Raw genomic sequence first — 27,926 nt, 5'->3', positions numbered from 1 at the left:
GCGAGAGAAACAGGCTGAGACCCCCAGCCTGCCGGAGTGTGGGGCGAGCTCTGACCTCAGGGTCTCCTCCTGCCAATCCCTCTCCACTCCCCCAGCCAATGCCGTAACCAGGAATATTGACTACTAGGACAGTCAAGGTAGACGAGGAGTCTCAAAGAGCAGAGAGAAGCAGTTGAAGAATTCAGAGTTCTTTCTTTCTTTATCTCTTCATCTTACTTATTTATTTTGGCCGCACCACGCAACATGCAGGATCTTAGTTCCCTGGCCAGGAATCAAACAAGTGCCCTCAGCATTGGGAGTGTGGGCTCAACCACTGGACCATCAGGGAAGTCCCCCAGAGTTGTTTCTGACCAATATGATGCCTTTGGGTCAATTGGAAAAAGCACCTCCTTCTCAATCTGGCAGAAAGTTGTCCTGATGCAGATACAAATGGGCCATCATTATGACCTAAACGGTGCCCCCTCGAGTGTTCAGCACACACCCTGAGGCCCTGAAGGAGCCTTGCTTCCTCTCAGGGGTGCAGCCCTCGCATAACTGCACCTGCCCCGCCTCATTCCCAAATTGCACGTCTCCCCACTTTGCTGTGGTCCTTCTGTACCTGGGGAGGGACACCTGTCCTGGGGTGCAGTGGGCGTGATGCTCTTGGTCTCCTGAGCTCCTCTCCATTCGCCCCAATGTGGGGGAAAAGGCCAAAAAAATAAAAATAAGAAAACCTTTCAAAGAATGTTTTAAGGGGCAGGGGCACCTCCTGGTATTAGAGGCAGTCAGAGAAAAATAGTTTGGCTGCCAAACTGTTGGAATCTCCAGGTATTTTCAGAAGTTCAGGAAACTAATGGTATAGGCGCTGAGAAGATGGTGTTCACAAGACCAGGGAGGAGAGCGGGGTCCCAGGGCGGAAGGGGCTGTCTGCCGGGTGGGGAGAGCACTGCGCCCAGCCCAGGATTGGGCTTTCTCACTGCAGGAGGTTGTGTTCCCTGCTCCTTAATGTCCATTCCTTCTGTGGGTCTGCTGCTTCCAGGAGTGGCTATGAGTCTGCGTCCAAGGACTTTGTCCCTGATGACTTGGAGGTCCAAGTTCCTGGAAGAGCCTTCATGGTCACCGGGGGGAACAGCGGCATCGGAAAAGCGACCGCCATGGAGATTGCCAAGCGAGGTGAGGAGCCTGCTAAGTCGTGTGTGTGCTGGGCCCCGAGGGCAGCCTGCGGCCAGTCCTCACCAGGGAGAGGGCCCTGTGTCACATGGGGGTCGGGAAGGCCCCAGCCGGCACAGCTGGGAGCCCTGGACAGGGACCCCGTGCTGATTGGCACAGCTGCTGGCTTTCTCTTGTTCAGTCGCTCAGTCATGTCTGACCCTTTGTGGCCCCATGGACTGCAGCACGCCAGGCTTCCCTGTTTGTCACTATCTCCTGGAGCTTGTTCAAACTCATGTCAATGGAGTCGATGATGCCATCCAACCATCTCATCCTCTGTTGCCCCCTTCTCCTCCTGCCTTCAATCTTTCCCAGCATCAGGGTCTTTTCCAATAAGTCTGCTCTTCGCATCAGGTAGCCAAAGTATTGGAACTTCAGCTTCAGCATCAGTCCTTCCAATGAGTATTCAGGACTGATTTTCTTTAGGATGGACTGGTTTGATCTCCTTGCTGTCCAAGGAACTCTTAAGAGTCTCTTCCAACACCACCGTTTGAAGGCATCACTTCTTTGGCGCTCAGCCTTCTTTATGGTCCAACTCTCACATCTGTACATGACTACTGGAAAAACGTAGCTCTGACCAGACGGACCTTTGCTGTGCATTAAGCTTCAGACTAGAGGTGGACAGAGTGGGTGACTGGAGGAAGCTGTCCTCAACACTTCATTCATTCACAGGAGAGCTGAGGTCCCGTCCACGTGGCAGTGTTTTCTGATTAAGAACAGTAAGGAGCTCCAGTTAACCCTAGGCATCTGAATCACCAGTGGAAACTTAAAACACAAAACTTGGACACCTGGTCCCTAGTTCCTGTCTCATCAATGAGAATGGGGGTGGGAGAGAGACTGGGAGTCTATCACAGTTTGGCCGTGGGCCCTAGTTGAGAACAGAGCCCCCAGAATGACGGAAGGCGGTGCAGTGAGCTGCCTTCTTCCTTGCTACTGGTCCTGGTCTTCAGTCTCTGGAGTTGGAGCAACTGGAAACTGCCTCCTCTCTGTCCTCCCTAAGCTTGGTTCTAGAAGGAGGCTCTCTGGGTGCCCGTAAATTATTCAGTCAGCTGAAGTCTTCCTCCAGGTACATGCCAACTTGTCTGCATCAGCTCAACTGTCCCGGCTCACTCAACGGTACTGCGGTGGCTAGAAAAGTCAGCCATGCCTCTCCAGAGCCCCTTCTCCTGGAAAAATGGATGTTCCGGCAGAAGTTGGGGAAATAACTTTGGAATTTATCACTTTTCAAGATGCTTGAGATTTTTTTTCCCCTCCAAAGTTAGGCATTTTCCAGGGGAGTATTGTGCCATTTGGAGCTGTATTTAATTATCTGCCAAGGCAGGGGAAGATTAACTGCATCTTAGCAACTGGGAGGTACTCCGAGGAGCTGGGAGGAGGATCAAGCCGAGGGCCTGTCATGTGGTTTGCCTGCAGCCTCCTGTGCAACAGACCCTATTTAATAAAACTGGGTGTTTTAGGTGAAGAAAGCAGGGTCCATAATGCTTATGTCTTAACTGCCGCAGCCAAGGCACTACCCTTTAAATAAGCCTTGATTGATGATGGTGTGACTTTTGCTGGAATAGTTTTGAGTGCCGTTTATGGATTCAACCATTTAGTAAATATTTGTTAAATTCCAGCTGCCTATTAGGGGCTTCTCAACTTGGGCTGAACATTAGACTCTCTTGGGGGAGCTTTTAAAACATCCTTAAGCCGGAGCTCTTAAAACTTTCCAGGTGGGTCTAAAGTGCAGCTGGGTTGAGACCAGCGTGTCAGGTTCCGTATGAGATGCTAGGGATGAGGGTGTGACCAAGACTGACCCTTCTTATCCTTGACGTATGTGTGTGTGCACGCTTAGTCACGTCTAATCTTTGCGACCCCATGGAATGTAGCCCGCTAGGCTCCTCTGTCCGTGGGATCCTCCAGGCAAGAGTACTGGAGTGGGTTGCCATTCCTTTCTCCAGGGGATCTTCCCCGCCTGGAGACTGAACCTGGGTCTCCTGTATTGGCAGGCGGGTTCTTCACCACCTGAGCCACCAGGGAAGCCCATCCTTGGTGTATTCAAACCCTTAAAGAAAATCAGGATGTAGCCCCAGTTGCACTGTCAGCCCAGGTAGGCAGGAGCACGGACTCCAGGACCACCCTCTCCTTTCCACCTGCTGCTCTGACTGTGGGGACCATCTGTCCAGACTTTCCAGAACGGTCTCCGTGTCGGGTCCTCTTTCTGTGAGCCCGTGTGTTCATTCCGCCTTTGGAAGAGCTGGTCTCCAGGGCTGTCGCTGGGGCTGCCCCTCACTGCCGCTTTTGTTGGATTCCACCAGGTGGCACAGTTCACCTGGTTTGTCGCGATCACAGCCGAGCAGAAGGTGCCAGAGCTGAGATCATCCGGGACAGCGGGAACCAGGTGAGCGGCTCCGGGCCCCTCCTGCGGGGGCTTCCTGCCCGCGGGGCGGCAGTGCGGGGGCGGGACTCCTGGCCGCGCTCCTGCTCCCCGCGCTGGCAGAGCTCTGTTCAGGTTTCTGCTTGGGAGGCGGCCTCAGCCCACAGAAGAGCTGGAGCCGCGCTTCTCAAGGGCTGGGCTGGACCCAGGTGATGGGGGCGGTGACCCCCACTCCCCCGGCGAAGGCCTGCCTGGGCGACAGGACACAGAGGGGGCCCTGCCGGGGTCCCTCCCCCAAGAAGGAGGCCGTGTCACTGAGGCATGTCCAGGGTGACTCAGGGTGAGCCCAGCTGTGAACCGACCCGGTGGCCTTCAGATAAAGAGGGACCGCAAATGACGTTTCGGCCTTGATGAGAGCGGCTTCCTATCGAGAGTGTTCAAGGCTGGCGCACAGTTCTGTGGGCTTCCTGCTCTGACTCACTTGGGACCAAGGACCTGCTCCATAATCTGCAGGGCCCCAGGGCAAAATCAGAGTGTGGGGACCCTGGTGTAAACAGCATACGACTTCCATGTACCTGTGTTATTGTACTTGTTATCTTACACCTGTTTTTCTCTTTCTGACTTCACTGAACCTATTTGCAGGGCAGGAATAGAGATGAGGACACAGAGAACACGGTTGTGGACACAGTGGAGAAAGGCAAGCGTGGGACGAATAGAGAGCGTGGCATTGGAACATACACATTGAAAGGAGAAGTGTTAGTTGCTCGGTGGTGTCTGACTCTTTGCGACCCCATGGACTGTAGCCGGTCAGGCTCCTCTGTCCGTGGGATTCTCGAGGCAAAGAGACCGGCGTGGGTAGTCATTCGCCTCTCCAGGGGATCTTCCCAACCCAGGGATTGAACCCTGGATTGAAATCTGGGATTGAACCCAGATTCATGGCTGAATCTGCATTGCAGGCAGATTCTTTTCTGTCTGAGCCACCAGGGAAACCCAAACATATACGTTACCATGTGTAAAATAGACAGCCTGGGAAGCTGCCGTGTAACACAGGGAGCTCAACTCGGTGCTCTGTGATGACCCAGAGGGGTGGGATGGGTGTGGGAGGGAGACCCAAGAGGGAGAGGACATTGTATACTTAGGGCTGGGTCGTGTTGTATGGCAGAAACCAACACAACATTGTAAAGTAATTATCTTCCGATTAAAAATTAAAACATAAGACTTGGAGGACAGTGAAGGCAGAGCGTTGACATAAGCAGGGCCTGGATGTGGGGTCTGTGTACCGTGCAGTTGCTTCCCCGAGGAGCTGGCCCCGGTGGAGAACCCAGGGTCCTGTGGAGGGGAGCAGGTTGGCCGGCAGTGACGGGCCCCTTGCACGTCCACCAGGGACGTCTTGCCTCCAGTCCCACCGGGAGTTCTCTCCTCTGTCCTTACGCCCGCTCCTCCGGCAGCCCCCACGCCTGCTGCCTCTCCATCTACTGCCCACAGCTGAGGGGCGGACAGTGCCCCACTCCCGCAGGCGTGGGCCGTGGCCAAATGGAAAAAAAATCCGCCCCAGTCTAGAATGGAGTATTTTGCCTCTGCCCATGAGGGTTATCCTTTATCTGGAAGTAATGTTTTCAAGGCAAGAGGCTGTCCTTCTCCCTTTGACTTGGCAGCCTCTCGCCATTCAGATGCCCCCGGAGGCTTCCTGCCAGCCATGAGCACAAAGGTCTCTGAACCTCCCTCTGCGTTGGCAAGTGGGGCCGCGATCTGGGGGCTGCAGTTCTTGAGGTGGAAGGCTGGCTGTCTGCCTGCTGGTACCTTTGGGGGTGCTGCTGCAGGACGTAATGGGAACACTGATCTCGGGCCTCGGGCGGGGGGGGCTTGCCTGGATTCCAGCCCTCCTTGGGCTCGGCTGTATTCTTTACCAAGTGGATTTATATAGAAAAAGATGCCAGTATCGTTCTGCTGATGCTGTTGAGCCCCTCCTTATACCCAATAGCACCATCTTTGGGAGGAAGAACCAAAAGCAGGAACCAGCATGTTTCCTGGGGTGGGGAGAGGGGGCCCCCAACTTGTAGCCTGCCCCCATCCCCGCACACAAACCCCTGACAAATCCTCTCCTCTTTCATCTGTGTAAGTGGTCTCCAGCACTCACTGAGAGCTCGGCGGTCCAGGGCTGGCGATACCTTCTGCCCATCCCGGGAGGTGTGGTTTCACTGACTCAGTGCCTCCTCCAGGCTCTGCTCCTCTGTTACGACCTAGAGGGGTGGGACGGGGGGTGGGAGGGAAGCTCACGAGGGAGGGGACATATGTATACTTACGGCTGATTCACGGTGTTGTATGGCAGAAACCAACACATTATAAAGAATTCAGTTCAGTTGCTCAGTCATGTCTGTCTCTTTGCGACCCCACGAACTGTAGCACGCCAGGCCTCCCTGTCCATCACCAACTCCCGCAGCTTGCTCAAACTCATGTCCATCGAGTTGGTGATGCCGTCCAACCATCTCATCCTCTGTCGTCCCCTTCTCCTCCCGCCTTCAATCTTTCCCAGCATCAGGGTCTTTTCCAGTGACTCAACTCTTTGCATCAGGTTGCCAAAGTATTGCAGTTTCAGCTTCAGCATCAGTCCTTTGACTGAACATTCAGGACTGATTTCCCTTAGGATGGACTGGTTGGATCTCCTTGCAGTCCAAGGAACTCTCAAGAGTCTTCTCCAACACCACAGTTCAAAAGCATCAATTCTTTGATGCTCAGCTTTCTTTATAGTCCAACTCTCATATCCACACATGACTACTGGAAAACCCATAGCTTTGACTAGACAGACCTTTGTTGGCAAATTGCTGATAAAGCAATTATCCTTCAATTAAAAAAAATTTTTTTTTAAAGCTTAAAACTTGGAGTTGTGGGCCCCTCAGTTGTGGGCAGTGGATGGAGCGGCAGCGAGTGTGGGGGGGCTGCTGGAGGAGCAGGCTCACAGGACAGAGGAGGAGACCCCAGGAGCAGCGACTCCTCTCTGTCTGTGAAGCTTTGTCAGGGGCACGAGGGGAGGAGCTGGGCTCTGCCCTCACCAAAGCCTTGTGGGCTAGACAGTGCGCTTAGCTCTCCTGAACCTCGGTTTCCTCATCTGAAAATTAGAGGTGATATTGTTTTATTCAGTTTCCATTCAGCATGCACCATCTTTAGTTGCAGCATGTGAATTCTTTATTGCAGCATGTGGGATCTAGTTTCCAGGCCAGGGTTCCAACCTGGGCCCCTGGGTTTTTCACACTCGAGCACCTGGCTGGTTCCTTCTCCTGGTCACAGAGGACAGCTGGCCTCTTCTGGGTGCCTTCTGTCTTCCTAGTGTCTCGCAGAGGGAGCCAGACGGTTCCTTTCACCTTTTCAGGATGTTTCATTTCACCAGGCTCCATGGCTGATTTCCCTGTTCCCTGCTGCTGCTGCTATATAATTCTGAGATGCCTTGGGTGCTTCTAGGAAACTCAAGGAGACTGTGCGATGATCAGAGTAAAATTGATTTTAGCTCACTTGAATTTTGTTGTTCATTTGAATTTTGTTGCTTTTCAGACCTGGATTCTGTGTGAGTGTTTCGCAGCCCTGCAGGGTGGGAGGGGGTCCTACAGTGATTTCGGGGAAGACCTTGGAATGAAAGGATTAGGTGTCCGGACTTGGCCTGCCCTCATCGGCAGAGGCTCATGGCTGACTCTGGTGTGAGTCAACAGCCTCGTGTTCACTCTGGCTGGGCCAGGGCCTTCAGGGACTTTTGAGAAGAGTGTAGTTCTGTACGCACAGTGCTTTTCCTCTCCCTTGAAGGCAGAGGAAGACTCAGTTATGCCAGACTTAAGCCGAAAATGGCATTCAAGCTGATTACAGGCCTTCTGAGTCATAAGGTGGGGTGGTTTCTCTTTTCTCATTCTCTGAGCCTTTGTCTCAGGATGAGACAACATGTTTTAAGATCAGTAGAAATTCTTCCTTGGGTTCAGTGGCTCCGTTGCTGGGGAAACTGAGGCAGGGCACTGAACTCTGCTGTATTATGGGTTTTATGGCTTGTCTGGAGGTCAGTTCCCAGCAGCAGAAATCTCTGCCTTGGGTTGGTGATAAGTCTCTGACGCCTGCTGGAGTTCAGGGACGCTGAGCCTCAGCGACGTTCAGTGACGTTGAACTCAGGGCCGTTCAGTGGGTGCTGAGAATGCAAGTTTCATGTATGTGCTGGAAAAAGGGGCCCAACGGCCAGAGTGCTTTGCTCATTGACATGCATGGCTGTGTGTGCACCACTGCCATGGGGTGCCCTCGATGTGGCTCCTCCGTCAGGGAATTCTGAGTCTAAGTGGGGTGGGGTAGGGGAGTGGGGCTGTGTCCAGAGGTAACCATAGCACAAGGCTGAGATTGACATCGTAAGCAAGGGCTGAGTCACAGAGGAAGTTGTCATCTCATAGTTCTGATGTGCCCTAGATATTCTCTTTGGAACAGAATATTGACAAAAAACCCCCAAATGATTGGTAGGAAACTATGACACATCCATGCGATGTTTTGTGGCCATTAGAAGAAATAAGGTAGATTTATATTTAAGGAAAAAAATCTCTAAAACATGTTAAGTGAAAAAGAAGCATATGGAACAATGTATAGTCTGAATCTATTTATATGGAAAGGGGCTACACATACACATGTGTAACATATATATAATGCTTAGTGTGTATATATATATGTATATATAATGCCTAAAACATGTATGTACAAATGTTGTATGTACTTAAAGTATTTCTGGGTGATTCATAAGAAATTGTGAACAATGATGTACTTCTGAGCAGTGAGACTTTGCATTTTATATCATTCCAAATGATTTGTTTTTTAAAACCATTTTTAATGAAAAAAGTACATTTTTTTTTAACTGTATGACTTCTTTTGTTTTCTGGTTTAGAACATCTTTCTGCATATTGTGGACCTGTCTGTTCCCAAGTCAATCTGGAAATTTGTTGAAAATTTCAAGCAGGAACATACCCTCAATGTCTTGGTGAGCTTTGTAAACATAAGTAGGGGTTAAATCTCATGCCTGTGTGTTTCTCCTCTGTGTGGATGAAGACTCTGTGTGTATGTGTGTGTGTGTGTGTGTGTGTGTCTGGATGGTGACACCTCAGTGAGAATCTTTTACGGGCAGGCCTGTTTATGTCACCAGGTTCACTCATTTGAGTCATTCTAACCATGTTGCTTGGATGTGTGAGTAAAGGAAGGGACCCTATACTGGGTCTTTGGGGGGTGATGGAAAGGTTCCATTTTTTCATAAAATGGTGATTTGTGTACTGCCATTCTTGAACTCTGTAGATTTGGGGATTGATGTATTAAAATTAGAGACTCAGGGGAAAATTAAAAAGCTTAGTGCAAAAGAACCCCTGTTGCAGACAACCAAATCTTTTGGTATCAGTCAGCTGCTCCAATGAGGAAGTTGAAAGACTCAGGTGGGCTGGTGTCCCTCTGCTCCTCACACAGATTCTGCTTTGAGCTGAGCTGCTTTTCTGCCCAAAGAGTTTCTCATGTGTTCCAAAATGTTCGTTCAGACCCAAGTCTAGTCTTGCACTGTCCAGTATGGTTACAGAGCATTTGAAATGTAGCTGGTTCAAACTGAGATGTTCCATCAGTGTAAAAATCCACCAAAGTCGAAGACTTAGTGTAAAAAAAAAACAAAAGTAAACTAACATTTTTATATTGATTACATTTTTATGTTGATTACGTCTTGAAAAGCTACTATTTTAGATATGGTGAGTTAAATACTATACATTATTAAAATCAATTTTACCTGTTTCTTTTTACGTTTTTATTTATTTTTTTTGGTGAGTTACATTTTATTTGGGGCAAAATGAGGACTGCAGCCTGGGAGACAGCACCTCAGAAAACTCTTAGAAGCTGTTTTTCTTTTTACCTTTTTAATGTGACTACTTTCTAGAAAACTTGAAATTACATACTTTTACTGGATAGCATTGGCCTAGACAAATTTCCAGGGCACTTTATTGTGAATTAGGTCGCCTGGCCGAGCCTTGGTCGTTGGAAGTCTGCACAGTCCCATGGCTGAGCCTGCTGCACAAGTGGCATTTTCCAGGAAGGGGTTTGGTGTGAAGAGACAGTAGAGCAGCACATGAATTGTCATCACATACCCGTGGGACCAGTGGTGGCATGGAGCTATGGGATGTGGAAACAGGTCCCTTGGCCCTATTTTCCTTTATTTTGAAATGGGAACTGTGATTTCTAGATCAATAATGCAGGTTGCATGGTCAATAAGAGAGAGCTCACGGAAGACGGACTTGAAAAAAACTTTGCTACCAACACTCTGGGTAAGTGTAAGCGGTTCTCTTATTTATTTTTAGCAAAATAAATGGAGAAGGATCAGAAACTGTAGAAGGATCAGAAAAGTAGTGATAAACTTTTGGAGTTCTTGGTGCATAGCATGATTGTATTCACTTTATCTTTAAATGCATTATTTGTTCTTCATAAAACACTCTTGTCTTATTTTTTATAATATGCGTTAGTGCCAGAAATACTATTCTTAAAGTGGTTTTTTTCCTAGGAAGCTCAAGGCTCATTATAGACATGACTTTGGGGAGGAGGGCAGGGTCACCTTAGGTGGAAAGGGCAAGTATGAAAACTGCAGCCAAGAGAACTTCCAGCCAGGGCTGAGGAAGGAGCAGCCATGAGCCAAGAACATGGGCCTAGAAAGGCATTTGTTTACCTGAAACACAGGACCCCTGGGTTCTGTAATAACAGGCCAATGTGTTTTGTACCAGGTCAGTGATTCTCAAAGTGGGGTTCCTGGACCATCACCAGGGGACTTGGTGGAAATGCATGTTCTTGGGCCTCACCCCGAGATCCACTGAATCCAAAACTGGGACAGAACCAAGAAATCTGTGTTTGAACAAGCCCTCCAGACGATTCTGATGCACACTTAAGTTTGAGAACCAATGGGCCAGAATTTTAACCTCTTTGGATTTTTCTCCTTCTTGAACCAAGGGTTCTGGAGTACAGATCTTCCTCAACTTGGGATGGGGTTAGGTCCCAGTTAACCCATCATATGTAGGTTGATCACACTGTAAACTGAAAATTAATCCACCTAACCTATGGAACATTCTTGCTTAGCCCAGCCAACCTTAAATAGGCTTAGAACACTTAACGTTAGCCTACAGTTGGACAAAATTATTTAACACAAAGCCTAGTGTATAATAAAGTATTGAGTTTCTCATGTTTATTAAATATTGTGCTGCAACTGAAAAACAGAATGGTTGTCTGGTCCAGGGTGGCTGTAAATGTGCAGGTTGTTCACTCTTGTGATTGCCTGGCTGACTGGGAACTTGCCGTGCATCCTGAGAGAGCGTCTTACCGTTTATTACCAGCTCAGGAAAAGCTCAAAACCCAAAATTCAAAATACAGTTTCTAAGGAATGCATATTGCTTTCACACCATCGAAAAATCGTAATTCAAACTGTTGTAAATTGGGGACCGTCTGTAGACGATTTCAGTGCCTTTCACCTGGGAGAGGCAATGACTCTCAGATTCTCCCCGGTGACCATACCACTTCCTCTGAGGAAGTGAGGCTTTTAATATGGCGTTTTAATTAATCCTAAGTCACAGGATGAATGGTGGGGGTTCCTGCGGCTGCTGGGGTCATTGAGGGTATCCATTAAATAGCAACCTCTTCCCACCCAAGAACTGAACAGAGTGAGGAGTAAGGCAGTAGAATAATAATGAATGAAAGCCCTAAGTCACTGTTGTTGCTGACAAGGCTGAGTGAAGGGTGTGGCTCAGGTGAGAGCCAGATGACTTCCTTAATGCTGAACCCCCAGAATTAGGCAGCCTTGCTGGCTTTGTTGTGGCTGGATGATCCCAGACAGACACCACCAACCCCTCCCAGGAAGCCCAGTTTCTTGCTCCCAAATTTACTATATTTATTACTGAAGTGCTCACCTGCTTGGGATGGAGGAAGGAAGGGGCCAAAGGAGATTGCTCGTCATTCTCCCTTCAGGAGGAGAGCAGAGAAGGACCCTTCTCCCCAGCTCTGAGGTTGCATTTCTTTCTTTTTAAACAAATCCCTGGGAGCTTGCTATGAGATGCTGCAGGTTTAGGACAAAATATTCCCATCTTCTGCTTTGTTCCAAATGCGGTGTCCTTGCCCAAAGTACCAGAAGTACACGAATGTGGGGTCATGACAGGGTTTGCCTTCTGACTCTCCTGGATGGTAGGGACTCCTGGGATCCTAGCAGCTGGCCTCCTAGGTTGGCTGCACCCCAGGATCAGCTTTGTGATTTGTAGGGCCCAGTGGCAAACAAAAGTGGGGGCTCCTCTGTTCAAAAAGTACAAGGGGTTGCACAAGATGAAGCCAGCTCTGCTGCTTCCCACCCACCCATCCACCACCCAACTCCACTCCACTGGGTATGTGCTGCGTGCTCCGCCCTGGGGGAGGGGATGTATACATGTCATTGAACCCACAGCACCACGCTGTAGCGGAGGTATTCCTGCCTATACAGTTACAGATGAAAAAACTAGCACTGAGAGAGCTTGAGTAACTTGCCCAAGGTCAAGTGGAGGAGCCAGAATTTGAAGCCAGGTCCGCCTGCCTCCAGAGCCCATGTTCGTAAATAACCAGGACAAGTTCTGCCAGCCTCTCCCCCAGCATCTCCTCCCTTAGATCTGAAACTGCTTTAATGTGAAATAAGGGCTAAGGGAGCCTGGCAGTGGGGAGACCTGCCATGCTGGGAAAGCATGGTGTGGGGCTGGGGCACTGCTTAGAAGGCCCCCTGGGAATCTGCGTTGACTGAGAATGTGGGTAGATCTGATGGACTCCAAGACTGCCTTTTTTTTTTTCTTTTCCTGCGCTGCACGGGTTGTGGGATCTCAGGTCCCCAACCAGGGATTGAACCCAGGTCACAGTAGTGAAAGCACTGAGTCTTAACCACTGGACTGCCAGGGAGCTTCCTTTTATTTTTTGCCTTTTTCATTACACGGCAGGTTATGTTGTACTTTTGTACGGATCAGGTCTGCTTCCAAGGACCTTGATATCTCTTCATTTTCATTTCCTACTTGTGCTAGAAACATTGATCTTCCCAACTTCTCTGAGAAGCCTGATAATTCTCATGCTTAATATTTATTCATCCTCTCCAGAGGGGAAGACGGAGTCCAATATACACAGAGGCAATTCAGTGACGGGAGGGCAGGTAGACGTCTCTCTGCTTCACAGATAAGGAGATACAAGGAGGTTCAAATATTATTATTCTTGAGCAGGTCCCGAGCCCAATGGACAGCTCAGACCTCTATTTGAGTCCTAGGAAATTGCTGGCTGCCTTTCTAATATGAAACATGTTTTCTCAGCCCGATTATGCAACACGGGTTAGGTTGTTTTCTGTTTTCTAAGATTCAGTTGGGCCACTAGAAATGCCTCCAGTCCTCAGGCAAACGTCAGTAGATTCCTGATAATGCTGAGGACAAGACGATACTAGCATCTGCAGAATTTATCAGCAGGTTCTAGGGATTTGGAAACCCTTAGGTTTGGTGGAGGATCACTGAGATGCTGTCAGAGCCTGTGGCTGTGTGTGGCTCCGCGTGACAATATCATAGTACATGAATTAGATACAGTTTGGAAATCACTCTCCTTCTCCTTTTGTGGACGTGGGTGGGGCCTGGAGAGGTTTTCATCGTTCACTCTCCCGGGAAACAAAAAGGAACTGCCTGGGGTACCTTTGTGGGGAGATGAAGCGTGGAGGTGAAGTGATCTCATGAGACAGATTCTGTTGGGGTGCTGTTCTTGCTCCTGGGCTTTGGGTCTTCTCCAAGCATATACATTTTGCCTGTTAGCATTCAGCGGCATTAAGAGTCCATGAGGAGGGAAGACAGATGTGGGGAGGGGGCGGAGGCGCTTGGCTGAGTGATGTGCTGGCAGCCGGCCACAGCCCGAGCTGGTTAAAACTCTCACCCACGTCTCAGCCCCTCTCACCCACGGGGCTCAAGATGAGGACGCCGTCCACGTCCTCCAGAACTGCTGTGTCATCAATTAGTTGGCTGTAATAAACAGGCGGGGTGCCTCAGCCCTTTGGTAGAAGGTGGGGAAGTTCAGTTGAGGTTATTTTGGAAGGCCATACATACATCGTGCGTTCATGCGTGTGTGTGCTAAGTTGCTTCCAGTCATGTCCGACTCTGTGACCCTATGAACAGTAGCCTGCTAGGCTCCTCTGTCCATGGGATTCTCCAGGCAAGAATACTGGAGTGGGTTGCTGTGCCCTCCTCCAGGGGATCTTCGTGATTCAGGGATGGAGCCTGAATCTCCTGTGGCTCCTGCATTACAGGCAGATTCTTTACCACTGAGCCACCAGGGAAACCCGTATATACATCAGTGTACAGTAAATGTTCATATTCTGTTCACTTCACATTCTGTTATCTGGAGCTTTCTACTGCTGGCATAGATCCACACCCAATGGGAACTGCTACTGAAGGCAGGGACCCAGGGTTCAGAAACACCTTAATATGTTTTTGCTGTTTAGTCACTAAGTCACTTCTGACTCTTTGCAACCCCATGGACTGTAGCCTGCCAGGCTCCTCTGTCCATGGGATTTCCCAGGCAAGAATACTGGAGTGGGTTGCCATTTCCTTCTCCAGGGGATCTTCCTGACCCTTCCTGATCTTCCAGGAATTGAACCTGCATCTCCTGCTTTGACAGACAGACTCTTTACCTCTGAGCCCCCAGGGAAACCCACACCTTAATATAATAGTGATGATACTAATGCTAATAACACACACACTGGACACTTTCCATGTGCCAGGTCTGCACTGTTTTTTTTTTAATTATCTCATTCAGTCCTCCTAACAACTCTACAGATTTCACAGACAAGGAAACAGGGTCAGAAGTAGTTTGAAACCAGAGTCTGTGGCTCCCCTTTCTAAATAAAATTATAGTTGGTACATTTTTGCTATAGGGTTGTATCTGTCAGCTCTTGCTACATAACAAACATCCCCCAGATCTCTGAGGCACACAATAATAAGCGTGTATTTCTTGCTAACTCTTATGCAGGTCTGTTGGGTGGACTAACCTCAGCTGGGCTCAGCAGGGTATCTCAGCAAATAGGGTCTACATTATGTTCCAAATCCTTGCATCCTCCTTGGACCATTAGGCTGGCCAGAGTATGTTCCAGCAGCAATAGCAGAAGCCCAGGTGTGCAAGAACCTTGCAAGTCCCCGCTTGCTTCAGATCTGCTAACATCTAACCACTAATGCAAGTCATTTCACGGAGCCCTGAATCAAGAGTCAGGGAAACATACTCCTCCCAGGAAGGTGGGGAAGAGGGGGTGAATATGGTCAAACAGTAATCTGCAGCAAGGGTCTGTTTTATTACATTCTAATTCTTTGGAAATGGGTCCTCTGAGTTAAGGATGTGGTTAACTATTAGCCTGAAATGTTTAATGAACAAAATATTTTGTCTGCTCAGTAAAGATTTATAGAGCACACACTGTAAGCTGTGGTCAGCGATAAGGATTCGGAAATTATAGGGACTCCTGGTCCAGTGGGTGAATCAGACACATAAACAATTTCAGTAACTATACAATAAGTTCTCTTTTCATCCATGAAGGGAGCTGCGGTCCAGACCCTGGGAAAGCAGAGAATGGTACTTCTGAGGGATGTGCCCTCAGGCACTGAATGTGTTTGGCACCAGGCATTCTCACTTGTCAATAATCCTTGGTTCCTGAAACCTTCCAGCTCCCAAACCTTCAAGATTCCCAGAGAGACACAGAACCTGGGAATAATAAGCACTATAGCAATGTCAGGTACTGTTTTTGTAACACCCAAATTCCTTAACCTGGAATGCAGTCCTTTGTTATTGTACCTCCCCTATCTGCCCAGACATACTTCCATTATTTCACAACATGGATCCTCTGCCAGTACATTATTAGTTTTAAAAATATTTACTTATTTGACTGTGCTGGGTCTTAGTTGCTGCCATGTGGGATCTAGTTCCCTGACCAGGGATTGAACTCGGCCCCATGCTTTGCACACTCCAAGTCTTAGCCACTGCACGCCCAGGGAAGTCCCCAGTCAGCCCATTACTAGATACCTCCCTGCTTTTATCTCTGAGGCTCCTCTGCCTGGAATGTACCCTTCCTACTCACTTTCGCTTCTCTGTGACTCGGTTGAGAGCGCCCCTAGCCTGGAGCTTGGCCAGCGTTCCTGCTCTTGGCTCCCAGAGCACCCTCTGTGACTCTGTCTTAGCACCATAGAAGTCACCCATTGATAGGTGGTTTCTAGTAAAGGGCATGAGTCGCTGAAGGCAGGCACTGCCTGGCCCTTACGAGGAGCTCAGCCTGTGATCCAGCTCCTCTGGCGACGTGTGCGAACTGCCTTAACCTCCCCAAGCCTCACGTCCCCATTCTGTAAAATGGGATCATGATACCTTTACAGGCTAGAGGCGAGGGTTAAAGAAGGAGTTGGAAGCTATGTTCCCAGGAGAAATCAGATGTTCACACAAAAACATGAGCACGAATGTTTATAGCTACTTTATTTTTATTCCTTATCACCCTAAACTGAAGACAACCCAGCTGTCCTTCAACTGGCGAATAAACTGTGGTACTTCCACAGCACGGGATGCTGTGCCTCAAGAAAAAGGAACAAAATATGGACATTTGCAGCAATGTGGATAAATCTTCAACGCACTGGCGAAAATCAAGCCAGACTCGTTCTGGGGACTGGGAACAGATCCGTGGTTGCTGGGGATCAGGGATGCAAGGAGGGTGTGACCACAAAGGATCCAGGTGACTGAGAGGGAATATTTGGGGTGATGGATGGTTCTAAATCACTCTACAATATAATGCATAGTTAGTTACCCAATCTTCTGCATTGGTAAAAGCGCATAGAGCCATACACACTCACACACACACACTCACACACACACACACACACACACACACATATACACACAGAGTTTTACTGTATGTAAAGATATATAAAATAAAGCAAAAAGAAAGGACAGCATCTTAGCTCTGGGCACAGTGAGTCTGTTTCTTGGTAAGAAGCAGATTCTTTATTACGGTGGATTTGAGGTGCCCTCCTTGGTAATCCATGTGCTCCTAGAAAGGGCACTGTCTTCTCCCCAGCTTAGAGCACAGGTCACCCCGCTCAGGCCTGGGGACAGCGGGTGCCCCACACTATCAGCTGGCGAGGAGGACGTGCAGTGGCACCTTCCATGTGGTGCAGTGCTGCGCAGAGGTCGGGGTCAGAGTCCCAAAAGTCAGAGGTCATTCACCCGTCGGCTTTGGTTTTCTGCTGCTATTGAGGCTGTTTGGGATGAGGCAGAAAAACCTTCTAGAGTTGAGTCCCTGGGCCATGGTGTGCCTGGACCACCCCCACCTGCCCTGCCTGCCACTCCAGGGTGGTATCTGAGCCGCTGCAGCGCCCAGGCTGGGGTGATCTCTCTCGGGGCCCCGTGGGGACCACTCTCCTACTCTCCCAGCCAAGGAGCACTGGCCCCAGTCCAGGGAGCAGGCGAGGTGCCCGGCCCCGTCCTGTCCTGGGGGCTCAGAAACTTGTCTGATGATCTGGTTGGGGTTCCATGGGTGTTTTTCAAGAAGTGCTACCCACAGCCATTCGAGCAGGTGCTCATTTGAGGAATCTTAAAAACAAAATCCCAATTAAGCACCTTCATGCTTTTAATGAGCCCGCGCTCTCCCCGCTGTAAACCAGGAGCTTTCACTGTGTCCCAGGTGTAGTAGCAACAGCCTCCCTCTCGGCTGTGACGGCAGGGAGCAGATTCAGTCATCCTGCACCAGAAACACTGCTTTAGCCTCTAGTATCCTGGTGGCTTCAGGGGTTAAGAATCTGCCTGCAATGTAGGAGACCTGGGTTTGATCCCTGGGTTGGGAAGATCCCCTGGAGGAGGGCATGGCAACCCACTCCAGTATTCTTGCCTGGAGAATCCCCATGGACAGAGGAGCCTGTCGGGCTACAGTCCACGGAGTCCCAAAGAGTTGGACATGACTGAGCGATTAAACAAGAGTCCTGAGGCTCAGACCTCAAGTAGCCTGGGGAGGACAAGGAAGTGACGACATTTTCACTTCTGTGGGTGACCTGGAGCCCAAGACAGGTGCCAGCGCCACCCCCAGATGGCTTCTTCCCGTTACAGCTCACAGAGGTCCATCCCCATGTTTAAACAAGGCTCTCTGGCTGCTGTCGGCTTCAACCAGCCTTGAGTGAGCCCTCAATACCCCTGGGCTCTTTGCACAGACTGTACCCCACGCCTGGACACCCTCCTTCCCACGCCTGCGCTCTCCCAGCACCCTGCCGGCTTCCTTCTGCCTCTCCTCTCAGTCTTAGCTCAGACGTCATCTCTCGCTCCTGTGGCTCTGACGCACCCCCCACCCCACCCCTGCTGTGACAGTCCATGCACTTCCGCACAGCACTGACCTCACTGCGGGTGTAGGTTCATTACATGATAACGTGTTAATGCCTGGTGAACACCCCGCGGCAAGGATCCCTCACAGTACTTAGTACTGGGTCTGGTGTTTTAAAGGGGCTTCCCCTGTGGCTCAGGGGTAAAGAATTTGCCTGCAGTACCGAAGACACAGGAGACACGGGTTCAATCCCTGGGTCAGGAAGATCCCCTGGAGGAGGGCATGGCCACCCACTCCTGTATTCTTGCCTGAAGAATCCCATGGACAGAGGAGCCTGGTGGGCTCCAGTCCGTGGGGTCGCAAAGAGTTGGACACGACTGAAGCGACTTAGCACGCATGTAGCCACTGGTATTTAAAATGTGGAACTGGAAGTGGCAGGGAGAGGGGGAAGTTGAGGTTGGGGGCACGGGGAAAAGATCTGACACCCCTCACTGCTGTCTGACCCCAAGCCAAGAGTAAATACCCCACGGGAAGTTGATGACTCGAATTATCTTCCTTATTACTGAGAGCAGGACTCAGCTTGAGTCCTGCTTCCTCATTTTCTCTGGGACTCTCTGCTGCCAGCTTTCCCTGGTAATATGATCTTTGAAATGGTCTTTATATAATTTGTAAAGTGAGTGTGTGAGGCCCCGGGGCTCACTATGGGATGTTTGTGTTACTGTACCCGTGGGACAAGGACCGAATGGCATTCACCATGCAGCTGTCTGCTCCTTTAAAATCCACACCAATAACTTCCCAGGGGTAGAAGGACAATTATTTTCCCCAGCAGATAGTACATTTGGTAAAGCATGGACCCAAATATACCCACCTAGTAACCAAAATGACTTTAACTCAAGCTGGTTTTAAAGGTTTCTTTTAATAGAAACTCTAATCAGTTCTTCGTGCTAAATGTGAACACTGCAGTATATTTTTCTCACCAAACAATTATTTTAATGCTATTGAAATATATAATACAAATGCTATGGTACGGTTTCAGGGGTACCATAAATTTAATATTTGGATGGAACTGTGGTTTCCGGAACGCTTTAAGAGGACTATGCATCTCTCCTTCAGCTTCGCCCGGCTTGGCACAGTTTAGCATCCCTTCCTAATTAGCTTATAGAGAGAGATTTGCTTCAAGTCATGTACCCATGTCATAAAGGTCCTTGTTGCCGTATTTAGAAGACTGTGTCCAACATAAATCCACTCCCAAATCTCCTTCTCGTAATGAACCTCCATCGACATAATGAGTTCCTTGGAAGGAAGGCATTGTGTAAATTTAAAATACTAATGAGTCATAATGATAATGAATTATTTTCCTTATTACTGGGAGCAGGACTCAGCTCGGGCACATTATCCCATGCCTGAAGGTGTCTTCCCTACACCCGGGCCTGCCTCCCCCAGGAGCCCAGACTCTAAAATAGCTTCTCCTTTTTATGTTTTTTTCTTTCCACATCAACGCTCAGAATCCCCCACATGTCTCTGGTCTTAGCTAGTCAGTCTCGGAGGAACAGAAGTTACAGAACTGGTTCACATTAGGACTGAAATGACCAAAGACACTCATAGCCGTTTCTAGCAGAGGCCTGCCTGTAGCTTTCCGGGGATAGTCTCATGAGCTGATGGCACAGGTGAATGGGTGGGTTTTCTAGCTAAGACAAGCCCAGTGTCTCAGGGTTTGTCTGGTTACCAGGAGCAGGAACCCACTCAAACTGACTAAACAGAATTGATCTCCTGGAGGGGGCTGCAAGGACGGCCTTCATGGAACTCAGTGGTGGAGGCACAGCTGGGCTTTGGGGGGGCATCAGGGACAGGATAGGAGAGCATGAGGCCCCGGGCGAATTTTCCCTGTTTCTCTGGGGCTGTTGTCCGCAGACTCCATCCCAGCCCTCCCCGGGTCTGCTTGTCCACATCCATGGGCCAAATAGGGCGGCCGCTGAGTCAAGGGTCCTGTGTCCACACACTTGGAGGGAGAGTTTGACTGGCACAGCTCGGATCAGGAAGAAGAGAAAGTGCTGGTCACTCAGTTGTGTCCGACTTTTGCGACCTCACAGGCTGTAGCCCACCAGGCTCCTCTGTCCGTGGGATTCTCCAGGCAAGAATACTGGAGTGGGTTGCCATTTCCTTCTCCAGGGGATCTTCCTGGCCCAAGGATTAAACCCGGGTCTCCTGCTAAGGTCGGGGTCACCTCTAACTCAGTCTGCTCTGCCCATGTGGTCGAGGCCACATGGTCCAAACGACAGCGCCAGGCCCAAGGTCAGGACTCGGTGTGTGTTGTGATAAACAGGAAACGGAGTCACCCCTAAGGGTGGGGGGGGCACATTTCCAGAAGGAGTCTACCATGCCAGGCTGACGAGTTTCTGCTGAATCTGGTTGGAAGCCTGGAGTGTTGAAGGGCTTTGGGGCAGGAGAATGGCATTGGTGCCTGTGTTCACGGCAGGCCCGTGGTAGGACCTGTGAGCTGGGAGAGGAGCTCCTGGAGCCAAGTTCATCCCCAGGGAACGGTGACTTGCAGACAAGGGATTCGTTCCTACTCCCTTGGCACTGCAGTAGGCTGGGACTCTGTGGTTTAATGACTCAAGGAAAGAGAGATTAAAAAGAACAAAAGATTTGCCATTTCTTTTCCACTCTGCATGGACTTGCTGGGAACTTGGAAAAGTCACAAAACCTCTTTGGGATTGTCTTAATTCCAGTTCTTTTCATTAAAAAATATATAAATATATACATGAAGTGAAAGTGTTAGTCGCTCAGTTGTGTTCAACTCTTTGTGACTCCATGGACTGTAGCCGCTAGGCTCTTCTGTTCTTGGGATTCTCCAGGCAAGAATGCTGGAATGGGTAGCCGTTCCCTTCTCCAGGGGATCTTCCCCACCCAGGGATTGAACCTGGATCTCCTGCATTGCAGGCAGATTCTTTACCATCTGAGTCACCAGGGGACCCCAAATATATACATACATATTGCTTATACATTTTTATGTTATTAACTTAGCAGATTTTTTTTAAAAGTTCTCATTGGCTTTAATCAGAGATTCATAAAATTAGGGAGCATCCATTTAGCAGTAGATGGGGCATGAAAGAGTTGTACAAGGCTAGAAATTTTATAGGCAGAAGGGAACAGGAACAAGGAAGTTATACGGGGCATTTAGCAGATTTTTCTTGTGTTTCTCTTTGCTGGCCTGAAAAGACACGGAAGGTACATAGGAGGGGCCTCAGAAGGGAGGCTAGGAGGCTGGAGGATTCTAAATCGCTTATGACCGGAAAGAGAGGCTTCATCTCCTTCTGAGGGAGGAGAAATGCTTGCTGCATGTGTAGAGTGACACGTGTTTTGAAATGATAAAGCTGGAGACCCAGGAGGCAAAAAACATGCATGATGGCTCAGATCTGCTTGGGGCTATAGCTGGGCCCCAGGAAGTAGGGTGGGGGACTTGGGATGAGGGAGAATTTTTTTTTTTTGAGTATGGTTGCTTTATAATGTTGTTAGTTTCTGCTGTACAACAACATGAATCAGCCATATATACACATATATCCCCACCCTCTTGAATCTCCTCCCCTCCCCTCTAGGTGACCTCCCCTTCTAGGTCATCTCTGAGCACTGAGATGAGTACTCTGCAGTGACTTGCAGGGAAATCATTTTTTTTTTTTTTTTTTTTTTAAGATAGAAGAGACCCCAGAAGGCCTGTTGTTAAAAACTGCAGTTTCCCCAGGAGTTTTTAGAAAAGCACCTACTACCTGGCTGTGCCTCACAGGTGAGGATGAGCGGCCCGGCTAATCTTCCTACAGGGTAACTCTGCAAGTGAAAGTGTCAGTCCTTCCGTCATGTCCAACTCTCTTGTGGACTGTAGCCTGCCAGGCTGCTCTGTCCATGAAGTGCTCCAAGCAAGAATACTTGAATGGGTTGCCATTTCCTTTCTCCAGGGGATCTTCCCAACCCAGGGATTGAGCCCACATCTCCTGCATTGCAGGCGGATTCTTTACCAGGGAGCCACCAGGGAAACCCGACAGGGTAACTCTGCTAGCATCTAAATGGATACAGCATATTCTCGCAGAGCCTGAAGCAGAAAACAAAACACATCACTGTCTCCTGGGTTGCGGGGAGAGGCGCAAAGGGGCCCCCCCAGCTCTCCTTCATCCTGGAGGTGTGCTGGGTCAGCGGGGTGAGCAAGTCTGATCCTGAAGGGGAGCAGTGGGGCCTCTCAGGGAGAGGGTGAAGCCTTCCTTGTGAAACCTGCTTTCAGCTTTCCTTTCCTTTCCGCCAAGGAGTCATTTATGACTATCTGTCGTGGCAGGGCTGATAGCTTTTGGCAGAAGTCCTTTCTACTTCTCGAAAATTAAATCACAGAGAGAGTCACCAGCAGTGCATGCAAAGGAAGGGTTTAAGGCCACCGCATGGAGGCGAACAGCTGTCGGAGACCCAGCATTCACCAGACATTTAAAATCACGAACATCAAAAACAAACAAATAAACACAAATATTAACAAGGCTGGCCCCTCCAGCCACAGTTTGGGGTATGGAGAACTGAGAATGCTGTGTGAGGTGACAGGCACGACTGAGAATCGCTAATAATAATAGTAATAATGATAAAGAAATAAAATGGTAACAACCAGTGTGCACAGAGAGCATTCCAATTTGCAGGCACAAAGCCTCTGATTCCAGGAGGTGGGCTGGCCAGCTGTCATATCCTTTTCTCAAGTAAAGAAACCCAGGCCACACTGCTCTGTCGACCTGCCCCTGGTCACGCCACTGGCAGGTGCCAGCCAGGACTCAAATGCAGACTCCTGGCTCCCCCAGTGCCCTCCCCACGGTGCCAGGCTGCTCCCGTGAGCTTGGGTGCAGGGTGGGACACGTGCTGGGCTCCAGGTAGTGGGCAGAGCTGGTCAGGCAGGAACTGAGTGACTCAGGAGAGAGCCCGGGGCTTTCACTGAAACCCAGCCCCGCTGCCGCCACCGCTTAACACGAGGCAATATGTGTTCATTGGGGAAAAAATACACATGAGCATAAGAACATAGACATCAGCTGGTGGCTCAGACCATAAAGAATCCCCCTGCAATGCAGAAGACTGGGGTTCGATCCCTGAGTCGGGAAGGTCCCCTGGAGAAGGGAAGGGCAACCCACTCCAGTATTCCTGTCTGGAGAGTCCCATGGACAGAGGAGCCTGGTGGGCTACAGCCCACAGGATCGAAAAGAGTCGGACACAACTGAGAGACTAACACAGACGTAATTGTCCACTCAGAGAGAAGCATGTTAAACATTTTAGCGTACCAAAATGTCATCCTTGCAGATACTTTTTCCTCATTCTGACCCATCTTTCCTTACAAAAATGGAATTCTGTTCTTCCTGACATTGTATAATGCTTCATTCCGTATACTGTGAGTATCTTTCCATGTCAAATAACACTTCAACAATATTTTTCTCATTAAAAATGTTATATATGTGGCTTTTATGATTACAGAAATAATTGTAAGATTCTATGCTCATTGTAAAAATATTTAAATTTCAAACCATACAGAACTGTCCAGTAGAGGAAGGAAATGTTTTACTTAATCCCACCCTCGGGGCCTAAGCTGTGTTGCTCCGTTTCATGTTTCCTCTTCATATTTTTTCCATGTAAAGGCTAGACATAACGAACATGTGTGTCTATATACATTTTTTCTCCTCCTCAAAGTGGGTTCACAGACTGTTGTGCAGTTTGCTTTTTTTCTTCCTCTGGTGTGGACATCTTTTCGTCTCAGTCTCTGAGGTTCTAAGGCATCTTTGTTCCAATCCTGGGGAAAGGAAACCCTTGTGAGGCTGGAGAAGGAGCAGGCTAGTGAGTAATAGCAATACAGGGCTGGTCCCAGTGTTGAAATAAAAACCCTCCGAGGGGAGGAGACTGCAGCTCAGGCAGCCACTTGCCGTTCACCTGGAGGAAACAGGTAAGGGGGCCACCTCACCTCCACCCAGGGCGTCTAACAGGAGGGGTCCCGAGGCCCCCGACGGCCCCGTGACCTCACGAACGCTCCATGCCCCCACAGGTGTGTATGTTCTCACGACCGCTCTGATCCCCATCTTGGAGAAAGAACACGACCCCAGAGTGGTGAGTTGACTCTGGGGATGTCTTGTAAGTCAGCAGCTCTGTGCCGGATGGGAAATCAGTGGTCCTACATGTGTGGCCCCAACTGTCCCAAGGTGGGGGCATGCTGTCCGCATCCACAGTGAGGGTCAAATTCGGTCCCTGGGGTCCAGAGGCCTTGAGGTTTGATAACCTGAGATCCGGCAGTGGTGAGCCGGCCCAGGCAGCGTCCAGGTGGGTCTGGGGAGTTGCTGATGGAGTGGACAGGGGTCCAGGCCTAGGTGAGGGTCGGCCTGGGGCTTTGTCCCGTGGACACACGTACTTGAGGAGCTCCGGAGGCATGGCCTGGGCTTCCAGGATGCTCCTTCTGGCAGTAGAGGCTTCCTGGGAGCCGGCTGTCAACCCCGCCTCCTCTTGCTCTCAGGGGCTCCTCCACGTCCCCTGCTCCTGCCTGTCATCCTGGTTGGGTGGTTGCACACAGAGACCATGAAAAGGGAGGCAGAGCCATGCAAAGGGCCACGTTCAAGACCCCAGCCCTCACCGAAGTCTTTCCCAAAGTCATCCGAGAGTCAGCAAAGCACTGGGAAAGGGGGGGAGATGGGGGAGGCAGGCAGGGGTGGGTGGGTGTACATCCTGGAGATCCCGCCACTCCAGCGGGGACAGGGAGGGGACAGCTATGGAGTTAACGGCTCATGGGTTAACGTGACAGAAATGAGAGAAGTCAGGAAGAGGGCAGTCCATGCAGGCTGCCTTCTCTCTGCTTTGGGGGGGTGGGAGGCGAATAATGACCTCCCCAGACCCCCGAGGCCCAGGTCCCAGTTCCTCGGACTGTGTCACCTTGACCTGGCAGAAGGGACTCTGCAGATGTGATTAAGTGAAGGATCGTGAGATGGGGGTGGGTTTTGTGGATTATCCAGGTGGGCCAGTGCAGCCCCAGGGGTCCTCAGAAGAGGGCCCGAGTCAGAGGAGACGTGAGGAGGGAAGCAGAGGCGGTCAGGGTGGTACGGCCACAAACCGAGGCCTGCGAGTGTCCTCCAGAAGCCGGAGAAGCCAAGGAATGAATTCCCCCCTCAAACTGCCAGAAGGTCTCTGCTGACACTTGGATTTTAGCCCCACAAGACACATTTCAGACCTCTGGCTTCCAGAGCTGGGGGAACTCACCTGCACTTTTGTAAGCCTCTTAGCTTGTGGTCATTTGTCGCAAGAGCAATAAGAAACAGATACACGGAGAAGAGGGATGGGCAGGTATTACGCACTTTTCTTCACAAATCTCCGTTTACTGCAGATAACAGTGTCCTCTGGAGGAATGCTGGTTCAGAAACTGAACATCGATGACCTGCAGTCAGAAAGGACAGCGTTCGACGGCACCATGGTCTATGCGCAGAACAAAGTAAGTGAGGGGCTGTTCTCAACACAGTCACCTGGGCTGTTTGCCATGGAAGGCTTACTCTGGGATACAGATTAGCTTGGATCTGTTTCCCAGAGCACCTGAATGTCCCTCACGGGAGAGAAAATCATCTTCTCCATCAGAAGCCCAGCTCAGCTCTGCCTGGACTGGGCTGGGGGTGCGGGGCTTCAGCTCACCCTGAGGAGGAGCCACAAAAGCTGCCACCTCTCTTCCCAAATTTCTCAGACCCATAAAGAGGGTGGTGATAGCAGGTGATTCCCCACAGCAGGACTCAGCAGAGGTTCCTTGTCCTGCATGGCTCAGAGGGGAAATGGACCCAGGGGGTCCCCTCTCTCTCCCTGGGCAGCCCCTGCTCACTGGCTGGGCGGATGCCACCAGAACCGCGCTGGGTTTCTGGCTCCCTTTGTGGGGTGTGCACTGAGTCGCTTCCATCGTGTCTGACTCTTTGCGACCCCATGGGCTGTAGCCCACCAGGCTCCTCTGTCCATGGGATTCTCCAGGCAAGAATACTGGGGTGGGTTGTCATGCCCTCTTCCAGGGGTTCTTCCCGGCCCAGGAATCGAACCTGTGTCTCTCATGTCTCCTGCACTGGCAGGCGGGTTCTCTACCACTAGCACCACCTGGGAAGCCCCAGTGAGGGGGATGCACATCCAGTTCTGAAGACATGAAAGCGCAGAGGTCTGGTCTCATGGCCACTTGGAACAGAAAGTTCTGTGTCTCAGCTTCTCACAGCTGTTCTAGGAGCCGGCTGTATGCCGGCCACATTCACGGCTCCTGCCCTTCAGTTCACCTGCTGGGGGGCTCCCTGGTGGTTTGTGAGGCTGCCCTCGCCCACAGCTTTCCCTCTTGTTGGAGGGGAGTCCTGTCCCACCCCCCTCCCTTACTCCTGCACTTTCGCTCACCAACCCCCAGACCAGCTCCTGGTGGGCGACTTGTCATGACTCAGCATCCCACCAGTCAGAGGCACCAGACTTCCTTACGGATTTTCCAGGGAACCTGGGAACAAACCACTCACTCCATAAATGGGGCCCAGGTGGAGCTCTTTGTAAAATGTAATCGAACTGCCCTGGGAGCGGGGCAGTGGCCTCCACACAGCTGAGGCTTGCATGGGGGTACTTGACAGTTTTTAAAGAAATTTGCAACAGATGCATTCTCTAAGCATCCCGGGATGGTTCCCACACTCCAAGGTTCCTTCACGTGTCCATGGACACCCACTCAGTGCCTGCCTGTGCTGCTGGGGGCGCTCTGTGCTCCCACCGAGCTCATGTCCAGCAGCAAATATGGTAACAACTAGCAACTAGGAGAGAGGGCGCTGTGGGTGTACTTTTTGGGGGAGGGAGGGGGCATCCCTCAGGCCACGGGCAGCCTCATTCCTGCTGCTGGCCTGTCTGCGTCTCAGATGGCGGGGCCAGGACAGAGCCCTGGGTCACAGCCAGAGCTCGCTGGGTGAAGAGCCGATGATTCTAGAGGAAGGTGTGATCTGACCTTGTGGAGGGTGGGGGACAGGGGCTCTGCACACCCGCGGCCCCCCTGCTTCCCCCTCCCATCTGTTCACCTTCATCCCGTTCCAGAGGCAGCAGGTGGTTCTGACGGAGCAGTGGGCCCGAGCGCACCCGGCCATCCACTTCTCGTGCATGCATCCCGGCTGGGTCGACACCCCAGGTAGGTCTTTAAGTTCCCTGCTGCCCATGTTTCATCTAAAAATATCTGGGCGGCCGCAGGACGGAATCTCCCCAGGAATGACCTAGAACCGGTATCAGGAGGATGAGGAATGGCTTTGATTCCACGGGAGCCCGGCAGGCTGGGACTGGAGAGGGAGAAGCCTGGTCCTCAGAGGCAGAGGTGGTGTGGTCAGTGCCCCAGGTGCGTGCGGCCCAGGGAGTGGGTGGCGCCCGGGTAGGGGTACGGCTGGGGACCCCTCCCTAGGGACAGAGGGCGCTTGGTCCACACCCAGTGTTACGGGAGATGCTGGGGACGTGGGGATAGGCCAGGCCACCTCCGCACTGCTTGGGTTTCTAGAAATAGTGACTGCACAAGGGGAAGTAACAGTCACTAAGGGGACAGGTGGAATTCTCTGGAAGCGTGGAAAAAGAGGGAAGGAGAACAGAACTCTCTTCGGGGTCTGCCCCTCTCACCTCTGAGACCTCGGGCACATCACTTGGGCTCTGTAGCTCTTTCCTCCCCCCGCCGGCACCCCCCCCCCACAAGGGAACTGAAACCGGCAGCCTTGGCAGCACGCCTGGGACGGGACACTTGAGGGCCCAGCGCTGCTCCCAGCACTGTCTCTATACCATCGGCTGTGCCCTCACTGCCTTCCTGGGGTGGGCACCGCCGTCACGTCCATTTACATCTGGAGAAACTGAGGCACACAGAGGGGCCGGGACGTCCTGGCTGGGCCTGGCCACAGTCTAGTGAGAGGCAGGCTCTCATATGCTTGCTGTCACCTTCCAAAAGCTGGTTTAGCAGAGGCCTTAATATCTGCATCTACATCCTTGGAATTCATCCTAAGAGATGCGGAAAATGAGGTTGCTCGTCCCAGCACTGGTGCTTGGAGAGTGAGTTGA

At 50.7% G+C, this 27,926-nt stretch overlaps 1 protein-coding gene across 4 annotated transcripts in view; it reads left to right on the top strand.

Moving 5' to 3' along the window:
- DHRS12 (dehydrogenase/reductase 12) overlaps window positions 1-27,926 on the top strand; it is a 40,810-nt gene that overhangs the window by 9,695 nt on the left and 3,189 nt on the right. For 2 of the 4 annotated variants that reach the window (XM_043478348.1, XM_043478344.1), the window contains exons 2-8: window positions 1,019-1,152; window positions 3,486-3,568; window positions 8,442-8,534; window positions 9,765-9,846; window positions 23,917-23,978; window positions 25,240-25,344; window positions 26,934-27,024. In XM_043478348.1, the coding sequence (XP_043334283.1) occupies window positions 1,019-1,152; window positions 3,486-3,568; window positions 8,442-8,534; window positions 9,765-9,846; window positions 23,917-23,978; window positions 25,240-25,344; window positions 26,934-27,024 (650 nt within the window). The remainder of the gene's footprint in view (window positions 1-1,018; window positions 1,153-3,485; window positions 3,569-8,441; window positions 8,535-9,764; window positions 9,847-23,916; window positions 23,979-25,239; window positions 25,345-26,933; window positions 27,025-27,926) is intronic. The other 2 variants (XM_043478346.1, XM_043478345.1) reach the window with 2 other exon arrangements.

Source organism: Cervus canadensis, chromosome 9 (assembly GCF_019320065.1).
Source record: "Cervus canadensis isolate Bull #8, Minnesota chromosome 9, ASM1932006v1, whole genome shotgun sequence".
Taxonomy (NCBI): domain Eukaryota; kingdom Metazoa; phylum Chordata; class Mammalia; order Artiodactyla; family Cervidae; genus Cervus; species Cervus canadensis.
This window is presented reverse-complemented; position numbering and strand designations above follow the sequence as displayed.